The following is a 17,986-nucleotide window of genomic DNA, read 5'->3' as shown; positions in this document are numbered from 1 at the left end:
TCCCCAGGACAAGGTGCACCTGTGTAATGATCATGCTGTTTAATCAGCTTCTTGATATGCCACATCTGTCAGTTGGATGGATTATTTTGACAAATTATAAAATGCTCACTAACAGGGATGTAAACAAATTTGTGCACAACATTTGAGAGAAATCAGCTTTTTGTGCGTATGGACAATTTCTGGGATCTTTTATTTCAGCTCATGAAACATGGGATCAACATCTTGTTGCGTTTATATTTCTGTTTAGTGTAGATATATAAACACATGCACCAGTATTGCATAAAGTATTGCTATACCTTGTCTGGGGGCTATATAACATTTAGGTCCTTCCAGAAGCTCAGAGATAGACCCACTTGTGTGCGTCACCAAGATCACTGTGGTCACGCATGCATGCCATTGCTACAGAATAGCAGAACTCAGTCAGCCCTGACAGCCCTAACAAACACACACACACACACACACACTTGAAATCAAATCAAGTCACATTTAATTATTCACATACACGTGTTTAACAGATGTTATTGTGAGTGTAGCGAAATGCTTGTGTTTCTAGTTCCGACAGTGCAGCAATATCTAACAAGTAATATCAAATAATTTCACAACATATACCAAATATGCACAAATCTAAGTAAAGGAATGGAATTAAGAACATATAAATATATGGACAAAGTGCCTTGGTGTGAAAGCTCTCACTCTGGGGGCCTTGGTATTGGCCAAAGGTTTCTGTGAGGACAGCGCTCCACAGCTGTGGAAAACAGACAGTGTCAAGCTGCAGCATATCTTCCCATTTTTTAAGGTAATAAATGGAATTTTGCCAAAAGCCATCCATCCAGGCCAGACTAAACTTGTCTTTCCCACTAACAATGATGTGCTACTTGGAAGATAGGCTTATTGATCATCCAGACCATCAGAGATTAATGATAGCTGCAAGTATGAAATCCATTACAATCACCATCCATGTGTGGGCTGGATGGTGGATACTGTTAATTACATTAACATGGACATTAATACTGCATGACCTCATTGTAGCCTACTGAGGATAGTCTGTGCAAGGCCAAAATTCATGCTTATAAATGTTTTTATATGCACAGCACATAAAGAAAACAATGGTAAGCCCTACATGAAAGGAACATAGGTCGTAAAGTGAGTATTCTAGAATGGTAATATTTAAATACCCCTTTAGTCGATGCTACTCATGAGAAGTAAAGTGCCCCTAGCGACGGACATTTGTATTGGACTAACTGATTACTCCTTTCTGTTTCACATCTTAAAAACGCAGTGGTAAGCAACGCTGTTGAGGGCGTATGGACTCGGTCGGCCGTAGGTCAGTGAGCAGCACTGTTAATTCCTCTAGTCTGGAACGGATTGTAGACGCAGTTATCATTTCAGTCTATTTAGGCTCGCGATTTTCCTTCGTTCAATTTTTCAACTGAAGGCCTTTCACTGAAAAGTGGGTGTTCAGACAGCGGCGAGTGCAGAAGTGTGTCCTCGATGGCAGGGTGGAAGGACGGCTCGGTGCAGGAGAAGTATCGACTGGTTGTGGTTGGAGGTGGTGGTGTCGGAAAGTCAGCCCTAACTATACAATTTATCCAGGTTAGTAAATAGTCGGCCGTTTCTCCAGCCACTTTGCACGGAATGTTTGGGAATCTGGAGGGAGGCTGACTGAGGTGTTGCGAATGGGGATCCCACAAGTGTATGCTGTGGTTTAGTTCATTTTCTTCTCGCAATAGTGGGCTACATTCGCCGAGGCCTGTTTAGCACACAACATATTCTGGAAAAACACTTGAAATTGTGTTAGATACCATTTTTACTTTAAGCCTATTTGTCAGTACAATGAATGACGCCAATTGGCAACGTAATCTCGCTGGGCTATGGAAAGTAACTGTGGAATAAATAGTCTCACAATTGTGATTTAGGCTGAACTCTGATTTAAAACTGTATAACCTAAGTATTATAACATTCGGCTACCTGTACAATCTGTACAACCGAAATTAAAAAATACTTATTTGCAAAGTTGAGTTGTCAACATCTCTCTTGTTTTGTAGCTATATTTGGGTGGATCGTCCTGCCCGGTGCGGCGCTACATCAGTCTATAATTGTTGGCTACAATATAACACGTCGTTCAGCATTTATGGGCCTGCTGTACTTGAAAGCATAAATCTGAAACAAAACCCCTATGTAAACTCACATTGAACGTATTTTCCATCATACCCATTAGGTGCAGTATTGACAAATCTATTGCCTACCATTTTTATTCATGTAGACAATGTTCATTGTCGGACAATGAATATGCCTATTGAATAGCCTAATAACGGTTTAGCCAACAGACTAACTAACCTTCATTTGGATCCAAAAAATCTAAGTGAATCAGACTATGATATAAAGAAATAACTACACATCCATAACTGTAAGCATATTAATTACAGAGAATAACCCTACATGTAAGCCTTTCTCTAACATTGATATCATGTGTGAATCTTGATCAATCCCTTGTGTTGCTCAAACAGTTGCAGAGCAATGACAGCTGCTGCTAAAGACAGTTGTTGTTCAAGCCAGTGGCCCAAGCAGCCATTGCACAGCCACAGTTGTCCTTTATAGCCATGTCAATGGCATTCCAACACAGTGTGTTGTCCATAGGTACCCACACTTTTAACTCTTTGTCTTTCCCCTTTCACTATCAAAACCTTCATATTCACAGTTAGTTTCTTGGTGAAGCTGCTCATGAAAGTGTAACTGAGAGTGAGTGGACAAGCTTTGGAATCCTCTTTGTGTCTTCAGGAGTCTATAATGCCAGGTCCTAATTCCAGGAGACTAGACTGGAGGTGGGCAGCTGCATGTCTAACGTGACTGAGACAGTAGTGGGGCAGTCAGCAGCACGTGCTGCTTGAGGCTTTTGTTGTGATCTGAAGGTCTAATAAGGTTTCAGAAAGCTCATTAAATGTATACCATGGATATTGGTCAGATCAGATTACTGTACCACGGTTCAGCCATTCTGACCCTATTCTTCTTTGGAATGGAACAGTAGGCTAAGTATTGTATAAACACTTCAAAGTCCTTTAGTATTTTTAGCAAATACTTGTGTTTTGGTCCAAACAAGGAAACATGCACTGTTGACTTGTTCCAGTAGGGATAGGGAACAGCAAACCGCAGTACAAGTTCCTTATTACAGTGTAATGAGACAGTAATGTGATTAATTACCATGTGATATGAAACTAATAATACTGATAGGACAGTAACACCAAGATAATAATAGACTGGTTATTACATTTTGTTTAAGCAACAAGATTGTTGTTTGTTAACAAGATGAGTAGAATATAGGGTAGGTAGGAGAAGACTGTATGCAGCTCAGCGATCAGCAGTTCACAGATATTTTCTGGATGATTACTTTGTCATGGCAACGATGCCTTTGGAGCCTTTAGTTGAAATTTGCAGGTCAGTCCGCACTCACTAAAGAACATTCATTTGGGAAATAAGACTCTTTGTTTCTATGCACTTAGCATTTCAGAATATGTCCAATCCAGTCTTGATCAACACTCTTTATTCCTCTTTATAATAACCATACCACAACTGTGTTCGTTGTGAATAGCGGTATAACATAATAATGTGCAACCATATCTTTTAGATGAGCATCAACCTCTTATTTGTCCCTTGACATGCAAAGGAATTCCCAATATATACAGTATGTCAAATCTGTGAGAAATGAGTGTAGTATTAATGGCCTATATGCTCTGCATGCATAGTTTATAGCAGGGTTCCACAACTGGTGGCCCGCTTGTTGGACATAAAATACTGTAAAAACACCAGGAAATCAGCTCCAAGTGATTTTTAATTTTGGAAATATTTTCCAAAGTATTCTCACACATAATAGAGAGATCTATATGATTGTATACAAATGTAAGCAAGGCTTGAAATATATATATTTTTGGGTCAAATATTATATCTGTTTGGCCTCTTGCGGTCAATTTGCATTCTAAAAATTGTTTCTAACTATGCTCCGGCCCCCTGACCATCCGCTCAAGTAAAAATCGGCCCACGTCTGAATCTAGTTGATGATCCCTGGTTATAGGCTCTGGATCCTCACCCAGCCCAAGCAATCTGATCCAAGATCTAAACCACAGAACTTGGAGGGTGGGATGGGATGTCACTCACCCATGGCCCAGCCAGAGCCCCGAGCTGAGAGAGAGAGGGCCAGGGGTCTTTCAGACAGTGCTGTGGGAGAACACACATACTTTAGCAGAATGTTACAGCAGGTTAATATCCTGGGCAGTGTGTGTGGGTACTCAGTGACACACTGCCTGGCCCTGCAGCATTTAGGTTTCTTTATTTGTGTTTTATTTGTGCACTATTGCAGCTGGCCAAACAAGTGCTTGAGCTTAGTAACCAATATCATTCATCTGTTACTGGGTGATTCATAGCCCCTAAAAAGGCAAAGGAAGTTCTATACTTGGCTGAGCACCATTACAGTGTTTTATGCCAACCATTTGGCTGTCACTTTGCTATTCACCTTGTAGACAAGATCTAGTCAAAATTGTAGTTGGTGTGTTGACTGCATTCCTTTGCGTATTTATTTTGTATATGTCTGTGGATGTAAAGAAAAACAAGGAATTTGGTCATGTGTAGAATGTTGACATCATGGAAAGCGCCTACATCCTATTAGAGTTTTCTAGAAGCCGGCTGCCTGGGGGAAAGTCTCACAGCTGGCTGTTGAGTTCAGACTTTCCCATCCAGATCTGTGGAGGGGTGGAGGGTCAGTTGGGGTGGGGGACGGAGTGTTGTCTGAGTCATGTTGGGTTAATGACCATGGAACAGCCGGAATCAGCACCTTTGGAAAAGGAAGTCCCTCCACTCCTGTTCATTTTCTATGGACCTCCTAGATTTGTAAAGGACAACATGAGCCGCAGCCTGCCTAACTGGCTGGGCTGGTGGGTGTGATTGTGTGTGGTAGTGTGCACTTGATGGAATTAGATAAGATTTACTGGTGAAAAAAAACCTGACGCCCTTTTTACAGTAAAGGGATTACAGAGATACATTTGAATCTATAGAGAAATGTAAAGCCTCTATCCTATTAAGCATACTGTCTTGGCTCAATTTGAGTGGGATGAACAACAAAAAAACTTTCTTGGCTCAGTAACCATGCTTCCATCCACAGTTTTATGCGAGTAAAGTCATACCTTATAAGAAAATCATGACAGCTGTGATGGAAACAGGAAGTTTCGGTACAATTTTATAAATGTCCACAGATCAATAGTTCGTTCGACTTGGTGGGATCTTTTTGTGTCGGCAAAATTAATAATGTGAGAAATGGAGGTGAAAACACCTTTATGCGCAAATATGCAGTTTATTAGGCTACAGATGAAATAAGTTATGAACTTCACAGGGTGGTGAAAGTGCACAATGATCTTGATGCTCCTTTCCAATAAATCTTGAGGGTCTTATTCTGGTGATCGATGCTTGACTGCCGTTTTGACAAATACAAACATTCTTGCTCTTATCCATAATAATCTCATCATATAGACTAGCCTCCCTGCACAGTCTACCCACATTGTATCTGTGAGCTGTTGGATAGAGCGCACATGTCAAGACCAGAGTAGACACATTTTGTATTTAATGCAAGTGTTTTATGTGACAAAACTATGGGTAGAGTTGAAAATGTGATGGAAACATTGAAGTTTAGATTTCTATTCGGCACATGACAACTTAAGCGTGCACTACGTCATCACGCACTGATTTTATCTGAAACAAGTCAATTTGGTGGAAACACACCACTGTATTTTAGAATATTCTCATGAAAATCTGTCGCCAATTGGATGGAAGCCTAGTTACTGAAACTGTTATAGTGTATACTAGACTAGTCACACAATGGCTGAAGTGAGGTTCCTTTTACAGTGCAGGGAGGATGATGTCACCCTTTACAATAACAGAGTGACAGGGCAGGCAGGTCATCATCACTGGGAGTAGTTGAAGTGAAGACACAGCCAAGCCAGTGAGTAGAATGGCAGAGAGGTGACATAACATTGAGTCATCTAAAAAAAATTGGGACACAGTGTTATTCAACAGATGGAAAACATGACTCAATGTGGGGTGGTGGGGTTCAAGCCATTTGATCCCATATCTAATGTCACTCATTTGCTTGGCCGATGGTGTGAACAACATTTCTGCTATGGTTCCTTTGTGGAAGTTGTCATTAGCAACCATGGCACCTGTGGGAGTAAAATGCTATCTTCTCGCCAGACTGGATGACAGAGTAGTAAAGCATGGTGTTGCATGAACACACAGCTGCTAATATTAGTCCTTATCACTGACTCTTTCATTTCTGCTGGAGTTGACTCCCTGCTGTGTGATTCAGTGGGAGAGCACACTATCCAGCCTGATAGAGTCATGAAGGATTAGATACAGACCAGTATGATCAGAGGTTAAAGACACCTAAACAGTGAGTACTTAAGTGCTCTCTTTTTTGCTCTCTCTACCCCCTCTCTCTCATCTCTCTCTCTGTCTCATTCTGAGCATGGTTTTGATTACTGAGATGAGGTCATTTAGGAGAAATGCTGCTACTCTGGGTTCTAATTGAATAAATACAGATTAAGCACGTGGGCGTTCTTTCCTGGGCATTTGCAGGCTGTGTGTGTGTGTGTGTGTGTGTGTGTGTGTGTGTGTGTGTGTGTGTGTGTGTGTGTGTGTGTGTGTGTGTGTGTGTGTGTGTGTGTGTGTGTGTGTGTGTGTGTGTGTGTGTGTGTGTGTGTGTGTGTGTGTGTGTGTGTGTGTGTGTGTGTGTGTGTGTGTGTGTGTGTGATGGGGTTGGGGGATTGTTTCATGCACATTTCTCTGAAATAGACGCAGCGCGCTAAGTAAAGTGTTTGCAGCAGAGGTGATGGGGGTGTGCATGCCTACACACCCAGGACAAGGTGGCTGAGTACCAGGCGGTGTGGAAACTGACCACGACCAGTACACTTAAAAAAAAAATTGGGACATAGTCAGTGTTGTAGCATTCTATCTAGCTTGGTGATACGTCACATACCATATACCACTGATCCAATTTGGTTTGAGCTGGTTTTTCATTTCCTTCGAGGGAGTTGGTAACCCCACACATTTAGCTGTGTGTGTTTGGTAGTGCTGCAAAGGTGGGTGATGAGGGAACATTGTTGGTGTTGTTCTCCAGGAGGGTCACCTGTTGATTTCTCACAGAGCTGGCTCATTGACTGAGCGTTCCTGTGAAGTGAACCACTCTGAGCTCATAGCAGGGAAGTAGTTTTCACAGCACTTCATTCTGACCCACTAAAACAACAACTCTCCTGCTTACATTACAAAAAAGTCCTGTAGAAGTCATTTTCCAATTGCATATGGGTGTTGTCAGAGGGAGAGAAAATTCATACATTTCCCTCTAACCTAAATGTTATAATTTGATGAACATGTTATAATGACCATACACATTCCTATGAATGTATTTGTATGATAGTTTTGAGTGCTTGATGCAGCACAATGTTTGCGCAACATTGTAATCATGTTTAGTTCTTAAAGGCTTAGACTCAAGGGTTAAGAGATAACGTTGAAGTTATTTTGGTTTTCAATGACACAAGTCTGTGATGGTCTCTTACCCTAAAGCAGGGGTCCCCAATTAGATTCAGCCGTGGGCCTATTGTTTTCTTGAGTGGAGGGTTGGGGGGCCGGAACATCATTATAAATAATTTAAAATCAATTTGAGCTGATTTCCTGGTGATTTTACAGTAATGTATTTATTCTTTGCTCAGAACTTAGGGGGGGCAAATAAAATCGTCTGAATTTGGCCCGCGGTCTGCCTATTTGGGAACCCTGCCCTAAAGGATAAGGAATGATGTAATACCAGTCTGTAACTTGATATTAGATTGGGTCTGAATAAAAACCCTATGGGGATCTAATCACAATAAAACCCATTCAGCAGGTCTTGCAGTTGGTGTCTGTGTACCCAGAGACTGATGTGATGTTATTCTGAGCAAAGATCAGGTTTATTATTGATGTATCATTAGACTGGGTGGAGTCAGGTTTCTCTACTATCTTTGTTTTCTATCCAAACATCTAGCATTTGTACCTCAATAGGCAGAACATGGTTACATAGTAGTGCTGATCATAACATAGTACATTTCAATAAGATCAGATCAATGATAAACTCACTGTCCGTGGTACCTGTGGTAAAGAACAAGGCAGGAGAACAAGGCAGGAGACCAACTCTGACTAAGCTCTTTTAAAAAGTTTATGGAGGACCACTTCCTTGTTGCGTGGGTAACAGACCAGAACCTGGCATAGTGCCATGGGTCAGACCAATAACAATTCTCACTCCCTGAGCAGGGGTGTCAACTAGCACGGACTTTGCTGATAACTACTTTGAGGGAAAATGTACTTGCCATGACTGTGATATGTGGTTGTCTCGTCTAGCTCACCCTAAAAGCACAAAATCCAATTTGTAAGTCGCTCTGGATAAGAGCGTCTGCTAAATGACTTAAATGTAAATGTAAATGTAAACATAATGTATTTCGACCCCTAAAAGCACCAAAAGGGGTAATTTTTTACACAATTGGAAATGATGGCAAAATGACACTTTCTGTCAAACAGTAACACTTTTTATTTTATTAACCTTTTCCAACACAAGTAAATGGTTTAAATGCCCCAAAATAAGCATATATTTTAACATTTTCACACATTTCTAGTCAAGTTATCCATTCAAAGTGTTGTGTTTGTGTGATACTCAGAAACATTGTTGGGAACAGACAACAGCAAGAATTTTAAAACTTATTTAACTAGGCAAGTCAGTTAAGAACAAATTCTTATTTTCAACGACGGCCTTGGAACAGTGGGTTAACTCCCTTGTTCAGGGGCAGAACGATAGATTTTTACCTTGTCAGCTTGGGGATTCAATCTTGCAACCTTTCAGTTACAAGTCCAACGCTCTAACCACTAGGCTACCTGCCGCCCCGAAGGTAGAAGAAGGTAGATACAACAATACATCACACAAAGCAGCCACAGCTGTCAGTAAGAGTGTCCATGATTGAGTCTTTGAACGAAGATGTTAAGATAAAACTGTCCAGTTTGAGTGCTTTGTTGCAGCGCTTTCCAGTCGCTAGCTGCAGCGAACTGAAAAGACGAGCGACCCAGGGATGTATGTGCTTTGGGGACCTTAACAGAATGTGACTGGTAATCTGACATACCGGTATGACCTAAGATAGCCACCGAGATGGGTGTTATAGGCGATATGGTCACCGGTGTCATCAGACTTTTAGGTCTAACTTTGGAACGCTGTGGGCTATAAACACATTTCCAATTGCATCTGAAAGATGACTCTCAACTTGGTATAGAGACAGTGACTGGAATCTAAATGTAATTAATGTTTATTTAATCATTTTAATGGCTGCGACACCCCCCAGGGCCCACATCTGCGGTGGCCTCATATCTACAGTGCATTCGGAAAGTATTCAGACCCCTTGACTTTTTCCAAATTTTGTTACGTTACAGCCTTATCCTAAAATTGATTTAATAAATGTTTTCCTCATCAATCTACACACAATACCCCATAATGACAAAGCGAAAACAGTTTTTTAGAAATACCTTATTTACATAAGTATTCAGACCCTTTGCTATGAGACTCGAAATTGAACTCAGGTGCATCCTGTTTCCGTTGATCATCCTTGAGAAGTTTCTGCAACATGATTGGAGTCCACCTGTGGTAAATCCAATTGATTGGCCATGATTTGGAATAGCACATACCTGTCTATATAAGGTCCCACAGTTGAAAGTGCATGTAAGAGCAAAAACCAAGCCATGAGGATGAACGAACTGTCTGTAGAGCTCCGAGACAAAATTGTGTCGGCACAGATCTGCAGCATTGATTTCTGCAGCACTGAAGGTCCCCAAGAACACAGTGGCCTCCATCATTCTTAAATGGAAGAAGTTTGGAACCACCAAGAATCTTCTAGAGCTGGCCGCCTGGCCAAAAGAACCGATGGTCACTCTGACAGAACTCCAGAGTTCCTCTGTGGAGATGGCAGATCCTCCCAGAAGGACAACCATCTCTGCAGCACTCCACCAATCAGGCCTTTATGGTAAAGTGGCAAGACAGAAGCCACTCCTCAGTAAAAGGCACATGACAGCCTGCTTGAAGTTTGCCAAAAGACACCTAAAGGACTCTCAGAACATGAGAAACAAGATTCTTTGGTCCGATAAAAAACGAAGATTGAACTTTTTGGCCTGAATGCCAAGCGTCACGTCTGGAGGAAATCTGGCACTATCTCTACGGTGAAGCATGGTGGTGGCAGCATCATTTGGGGATGTTTTGCAGCAGCAGGGACTGGAAGACTAGACAGGATCGAAGGAAAGATGAACAGAGCAAAGTACAGCGAGATCCTTGATGAAAACCTGTTCCAGAGCGCTCGGGACCTCAGACAGGGGCAAATGTTCACCTTCAAACAGGACAACGACCCTAAGCACACAGCCAAGACAATGCAGGAGTGGCTTTGGAACAAGTCTTGGAACTCAATGTCCTTGAGTGACCCAGACAGAATCCGGACTTGAACCCGTTCGGACATCTCTGGAGAGACCTGCAAATAGCTGTGCAGCGACGCTCCCCATCCAACCTGACAGAGCTTAAGAGGATCTGCAGAGAAGAATGGGAGAAATTCTCCAAATACAGGTGTGCCAAGCTTGTAGAGTCATACCCAACAAGACTCAAGGCTGTAATCACTGCCCAAGGTGCTTCAACAAAGTACTGAGTAAAGGGTCTGAATACTTATGTAAATGTGACATTTCAGTTTATTTTATTTTATACATTTGCAAAAAATAAACTTATTGCTTTGTCATTATGGTGCATTGTGTGTAGATTGATGAGAGAAAATAGGATTTAATACAGTTTAGAATAAGGCTGTAACGTAACAAAATGTGGAAAAATTCAAGGAGTCTGAATACTTTCCAAATGCTTTCCAAATGCACTGTATATCTTTTCAGGGTACATACATCTACACCTGTAACAAAATTGGAGCTTTTATCACAAATTTTACTATTGAGTCCACATTTTCAGCTTAGCCACGCACCACTAGTACACAAAATAGATGACGTTTTTGACCCCTGTTGGTGATTTTAGGGTTAAGATTAATGCATTAATGTTAAGTCTGTAAGTCTGCTAAATGACAAAAATGTAAAGATAAATAATAATGGGACTGGGATTTGAATGGACAGGACACCCCCGCCCATCTGCATGCAGTGGGTAGGAGAGATCTTCTCGGGTTCGGACCAGAATACACCCGAGGACACTCATACACAAACCCGAATGGACCCGATGACAACCAGACCTAGACCCAATTCGTACCCTAACAGGTCCGGGTCTAGACCAGACCCGATTGGAACCGAGTGACAATTTTTTTTGCCAAATTGCTCTTCTGGTTAACAAATACGTCTTTAAATTTTGGTTTAAAGTTAATAAATTCACCTTTATTAGCGTAAAACAAATATGCTATAGCCTATGCAAAGCAGTGGTCTGGTGTACTCTGGTCTATCAGCTGTAGTTACATAGACCTGAGACCCACTGACAATCAAACAGGACCCACCCGAGGGAAAAATTAGAACTTTGGACCTGGTCGGGTCTCGGGTATTCAGGTTAGGGTCTCGGTATTCAGGTTGGGATGGACCCGTGACCCGTGAATGCCTCTAGTGGGTGGTGTGGTCCACGTTCACTGAGAGCAGGCCTTTCCATTGGCTCCTAGTGAATAAACTGCATTACAGAAGGCTTCCACTGAAGGCAAGTCTTCTCATCACGACTATTATCAGTGTCTAATTGACCCTGAGTCTTAGACAGACAGAGACTAGAGACAGGGGGAGTCGGTGACACTGATTGCCCCCCCATGTAGAAGTGCTACCACCAATCAGAGAGCTTACTGTTATTCCTGTATATTCGATGGATATTAATGTTGATAATGTATGGTCAGGTGGAATGTTCCTCCCTGTTGAGTTTCACTATACTAGAGTGCCACCACAAAGGGTTTTTGTTGTTGCTCTGACATGGTCATGGCTATTCATAGAGGAGAGGAGATGATAGACAGGTGTTGGGGGGAAACAAGTGATGGTTAGAGAAAAGCAGTGGGTATGTGTTTACCCCTCCCCCCTCGATTCACCACAGGGCCTCCTCTCTCTCTCTCTCTCTCTCCCCGTTGGTCTCACATCAGGGCAAGTATTTACTCCTGTGGCTTTTCAAAGGCCCTGCCTCTACTTTAGGTATCCTGTTTACCTGAATCAACTGCTTGTAGAAACCATGTCTGGCAAGGCTTGAGCTCACACACACACACACACACACACACACACACACACACACACACACACACACACACACACACACACACACACACAAGAAAATGAGACTGGGCTGACAGTTAGTCAAAAACCCCACAACAATGGAGTCTACCTCTCACCTTGCAGAGGATAAGAGTTGTTGTTTCCACTTGTTTCTTGTTTCTTCGGGTAGAATTCAGATTCAATTTCTATCCCCTTTTTTATGCAGTCACAGTAAAAAACTATTTCCAGTTCATCTGTGGGTTTAGCAAACAGTGACTGTGATTCTCTGTGTTCCCAGGGACAGCAGGGGAGAGGATCCAGAGAGTGCATGTGTTTCTGTTCAGATAATCACTTCCCACCAGGAACAGATTAGAATACGGCTGCCTGGCCTGGGGCTGTGTAAATGTTCATGGTCTGCACGGACACAGGGAACATATGCCTCCCATCTCCAAGCTCACACAAATGACATCTGCTGGAGGATCTGTCGCTTGTGTTTACCAGCCTCCCCTCATTTGGCCCGATCCATAGAGTTACATTGAAACAGGGAATATCAAAGAGTGACAAGAGGAAAAGTAACGTGTGTCACATCATCTTTAACACAATCTGCTTTGTGTGAACTTTGGTCTGTAACTGTAACTTTCTCACATATTGAGCTTTGACTTGGTTGACTGTTCACATAAGATATAGAGGCATGGGTTCCTCTCAGACCTCTATCATCTATGACAGGGTTAGACAGCCCTGTTCCTGTAGTCCCGCATGTACGGCAGGATTTTGTTCCAACTAGGCACCACACCTGACCAATTGAGCTAATTAAACAGTTCAGTGCCTAAATTCAACACACCTAGTTTTTCAGGTCAATTAAATCAAACACATGAAGTTCCTCCAGGACCAGGGTTGTCTACCCCTGATCTATACTGAATACAAATATCAGCGCAGCATGTAGATTGTTGGTCCCATGTTTCATGAGCTGAAATAAAAGATCCCAGAAATGTTCCATACACACCAGAAGCTTATTTCTATCAATTTTGGTGCACACATTTGTTTACATCCCTGTTAGAGAGCATTTCTCTTTTGGCAAGATAATCCATCCACTTGACAGGTGTGGTAAATCAAGTAGCTGATTAAACAGCATGATCATTACACAGATTCACCTTGTGCTGATGACAATAAAAGGCTACTCTAAAATGTGCAGTGCCACAGATGCTACAATGCCACAGATGTCTCAAGTTTTGAGGGAGCGTGCAATTGGCATGCTGACTGCAGGAATGTCCACCAACCCTGATGCCAGAGAATTGAATGTTAATTTCTCTACCATAAGCTGCCTCCAACGTCATTTTAGAGAATTTGTCAGTACGTCCAACCGGCCTCACAACCACAGACCACGTGTAACCACTTCAGCCCAGGACCTCCACATCCGGCTACTTCACCTGCTGGATCGTCTGAGACCAGCCACCCGGACATTGGATGAAACTGAGGAGTATTTCTGTCAGTAATAAAGTCCTTTAGTGGGGAAAAACTCATTCTGATTGGCTGGGCCTGGCTCCCCAGTGGGTGGGCCTATGCCCTCCCAGGCCCACCCATGGCTGCACCTCTGCCCAGTGATGTGAAATCCATAGATTAGGTCCTAATGAATTGATTTCAATTGACTGATTTCCTTATATGAACTGTAACTGTTGCATGTTTCGTTTTTATATTTTTGTTCAGTATATGACACGATGAGGCTGTGGGTGTGTGACCATGTGTGACACAGCACTTCCCCAGACAGGCATTGGTTTAAAATGATTTCTCAGCAGCAACCCCTCCTGGGACATTAGCTATCTAGAGCAGGTGTTCCCAAACTGGTATACGCGCAATGGTGTCGGGGCTACGCCAAATAAAATGTGATTCACATTTTTAAATGGTCCATTTATATTTATAGCCAACGTAGCGGCTGCTCATGCTGGTATCTGTACTGATGGCGCAAAAGCCATGACAGGGAGACATAGTGGAGTGGTAACGCGCGTGCAAGCAGCTCCCTACGCCACTTGGGTACACTGCAGCATCCACCGAGAGGCTATTGCTGCCAAGGAAATGCCTGACAGCTTGAAAGACGTTTTGGACACTACAGTGAAAATGCTTAGCTTTGTTAAAGCAAGGCCCCTGAAATCTTGTGTATTTTCTGCACTATGCAATGATATGGGCAGTGACCATGTAACACTTTTACAGCATACAGAAGTGCGCTGGTTATCAAGGGGCAAAGTATTGACACGTTTTTTTAAATTGAGAGACAAGGTTAAAGTTTTCTTTACTGACTATAATTTTCACTTGTCTGACGCTTGCATGATGACTGGTTTCTCACACGACTGGCCTATCTGGGTGATATTTTTCTCGCCTGAATGATCTGAATCTAGGATTACAGGGACTCTCCGCAACTATATTCAATGTGCGGGATAAAATTGAGGCAATGATTAAGAAGTTGGAGCTCTTCTCTGTCTGCATTAACAAGGACAACACACAGGTCTTTCCATCATTGTATGATTTTTTTGTGTGCAAATGAACTCAAGCTTACGAACAATGTCTAATGTGATATAGTGAAGCACCTAAGTGAATTGGGTGCGCAATTACGCAGGTACTTTCCCGAAACGGATGACACAAACAACTGGATTCGTTATCCCTTTCATGCCCTGCCTCCAGTCCACTTACCGATATCTGAACAAGAGAGCCTCATCGAAAGTGCAACAAGCGGTTCTGTGAAAATTTTATTTAATCAGAAGCCACTGCCAGATTTCTGGATTGGGCTGCGCTCAGAGTATCCTGCCTTGGCAAATCACGCCGTTAAGACACTGATGCCCTTTGCAACCACGTACCTATGTAAGAGTGGATTCTCAGCCCTCACTAGCATGAAAACTAAATACAGGCGCAGACTGTGTGTGGAAAATGATTTAAGACTGAGACTTAAATACAACCCAACATTGCAGAGTTCTGTGTATCCTTTCAAGCACACCCTTCTCATTAACCTGTGGTGAGTTATTCACAATTTTCGATGAACAAATAAGGTTTTATATGTAAGATGGTTAAATAAAGAGCAAAAATTATTGATTATTATTATTTGTGCCCTGGTCCTGTAAGAGCTCTTTGTTACTTCCTACGAGCCGGGTTGTGACAAACTCACACTCATTCTTATGTTTAATATATGTATCGTATAGTGTGTGTGTGTGTTTGGCAGGCTTACAATGATGTCAAAAAACAACATTTGAGAGTGCGCTGACCCTGGTGCTAGAGGAGGTACACAGCTGGAGGAATGTTTGAAGGGGTATGGGACTATAAAAAGTTTTGGAACCACTGATCTACTGATCCTCCTTCGGCCACCTTTCCTTCCAGTTCTCTGCTGCCAATGACTGGAACGAACTGCAAAAATCCTGAAGCTGAAGACTCATATCTCCCTCACTAGATTTAAGCACCAGCTGTCAGAGCAGCTCACAGATCACTGCACCTGTACATAGCCCATCTGTAAATAGCCCATCCAACTACCTCATCCCCATACTGTATTTATTTATTTATTTATCTTGCTCCTTTACACCCCAGTATCTCTACTTGCACATTCATCTTCTGCACATCTATCACTCCAGTGTTTAATTGGTATATTGTAATTACTTCGCCACCATGGCCTATTTATTGCCTTACCTCCCTTATCTTACCTCATTTGCACACACTGTATATAAACTTTTCTATTGTATTATTGACTGTATGCTTGTTTATTCAATGTGTAACTCTGTGTTGTATGTGTCGAACTGCTTTGCTTTATCTTGGCCAGGTCGCAGTTGTAAATGAGAACTTGTTCTCAACTAGCCTACCTGGTTAAATAAAGGTGAAAAAATATATATAATCTAGAGCATGTGTTAGACCCCAGACCTATCACTATATCTGTCTGTGTGTTGTTGAGGGGCTGTTTCAGTGGCTGTCTATGGTCAAGCCCCGGGGGCCGGAGTTGTCACACTTTTCCCCCATCCCTAGCAAACAAAGATGATTTAAACTATTTGCGTTGTAATCTGAAGATGATGATTAGTTGATGATTGGAACTGGGTGTGTTAGTTGGGACAGGGGCAAAAGTGTGACACCAATCAGGCCTCCGAGGACTGGAGTTGCCCATCCCTGGTCTAGACTCTATGGTATGACGTGGATGGCTGTCAGTCGGCCTTGGTACTCTAAGAGCGCATGGCTTCTGCCTGATCCAGAGAGAGGCAATTGGTCTCACCCCCCCCCTCCCTCTCTTGATCTCTTAGAACATAAAATATTTGTATGTCTGTCTCCCTGTATGTCTCTCCCTTTTATTTACTCTCAACAAAGATTTAGTGTCAGATCTGCCAGGCTGTTTGGTAGGCTATACTGCAGCTACTGCAGCCCATTCGTTTAGTCATAGTTATATGATATATTGACACGTTTCATTTGCGCTCAGTGGGGATGCCCTGAGTGGGTTGGTTTTGAGAAACATTAAATTAGAGATGGCTTTTGTTTTCTTCTCAAATCTGTCCGTACAGGCCATAGTTGTCCACACTAGCCACAGGCTATTGTTGCCATAACATTTGACTATCATCTTGCAAAATCATGATCGGATCTGCCTAAAATGCCTTGTGTCAACAGTACCACAGCATTCCAGCCAGTCTGGTCCCTGATCTCACCACAGCACGTTATACTGGTTCTGTTTGTTTGATTTGGATAGATCTGATCTGGGTCCCAAATGGCACCCTATTCATGACTGACTGTGTTACTGAGTGTCTGAGACAACAGTGGCCTGGAGACATCGTGTAACGGATGGCTCCAACAACAAACAGCAGTGGCAGTTAGAGAAAGGAGAAGAACCCACAGCTTCTATTATCCCTGTTTGTTTTGATTTCATTTTCTCTCCCCAACCTCTGCTGTACTCAGTCTCTCTGGGACAATGTCACCGTGGATTAGGCGTAATGACTGTTTCAGGAATTCACTGGAGCAAGCTCTCTTTGTTGTTTAAAAAATAAAAGATGCTAGAGCCTTGATGTAGGGTTGTTCAGTTTGGTCCCCCAATATATGAGTAACGGTTTGCATTACAGAAAGATACAATCCCAAACGGGCATTAAAAAGGCACAGCAATCGTCAAAACAATATTTGCATCGGTCCCTATCCGAACAAATGTAGACAGGGCTGATCATGATACTCATTAATCACAATAGGAGGAATTCCTAGCATTCCCTCTGATGTTTGCTTGCTTTATGTGTGCTGTTGAGAACTAATGTAATGTATGCTGCCGTGTCAGAGGCAATACTGCAGAGCATGCTGAAACATACTCCCTCCAGCCCAACACTGCAATTTGACTAAAATCTAAACAAGTGTTTACTCAAATCACTCCTCACTCCAGACAGTCCTCTTCCCGACTCGTGTGCAGTCAGAGGATCTGTTAATTGAATTATTAATAGTTTGCTTATCACATCGAGTTAGGCTTGTCAAATGCACCTCCTGTCTGAATCACAGATCATATCAGGCTGTCCCTGCTGGCTGCCTGTCACCCAGGTGAGAGAGACTGACAGAGAGAAGAGAAGTGTGGGTACTTGGGAAGCTGCGCGTGTTGTCTTTGATAATCTCCTTCTCTATTTATTCCACTGCTGAGGCCTGTTTCACTGTGACCGTATCATTCCTCGCATTGGAGATTCATATAACAACAAGATGACTATGGGAAAATGCCATGCTG

General features: G+C 42.5%; 1 protein-coding gene across 1 annotated transcript in view; it reads left to right on the top strand.

The window, feature by feature from the left end:
- Positions 1-1,203: 1,203 nt before the first annotated feature.
- LOC139575887 (ras-related protein R-Ras2) overlaps positions 1,204-17,986 on the top strand; it is a 39,389-nt gene continuing 22,606 nt past the window's right edge. The window contains exon 1 of the mRNA XM_071401295.1: positions 1,204-1,593. Within this exon, the coding sequence (XP_071257396.1) occupies positions 1,492-1,593 (102 nt within the window). The 5' untranslated portion in view covers positions 1,204-1,491. The remainder of the gene's footprint in view (positions 1,594-17,986) is intronic.

Source organism: Salvelinus alpinus, chromosome 5 (genome assembly GCF_045679555.1).
Source record: "Salvelinus alpinus chromosome 5, SLU_Salpinus.1, whole genome shotgun sequence".
Lineage (NCBI taxonomy): Eukaryota > Metazoa > Chordata > Actinopteri > Salmoniformes > Salmonidae > Salvelinus > Salvelinus alpinus.
This window is presented reverse-complemented; position numbering and strand designations above follow the sequence as displayed.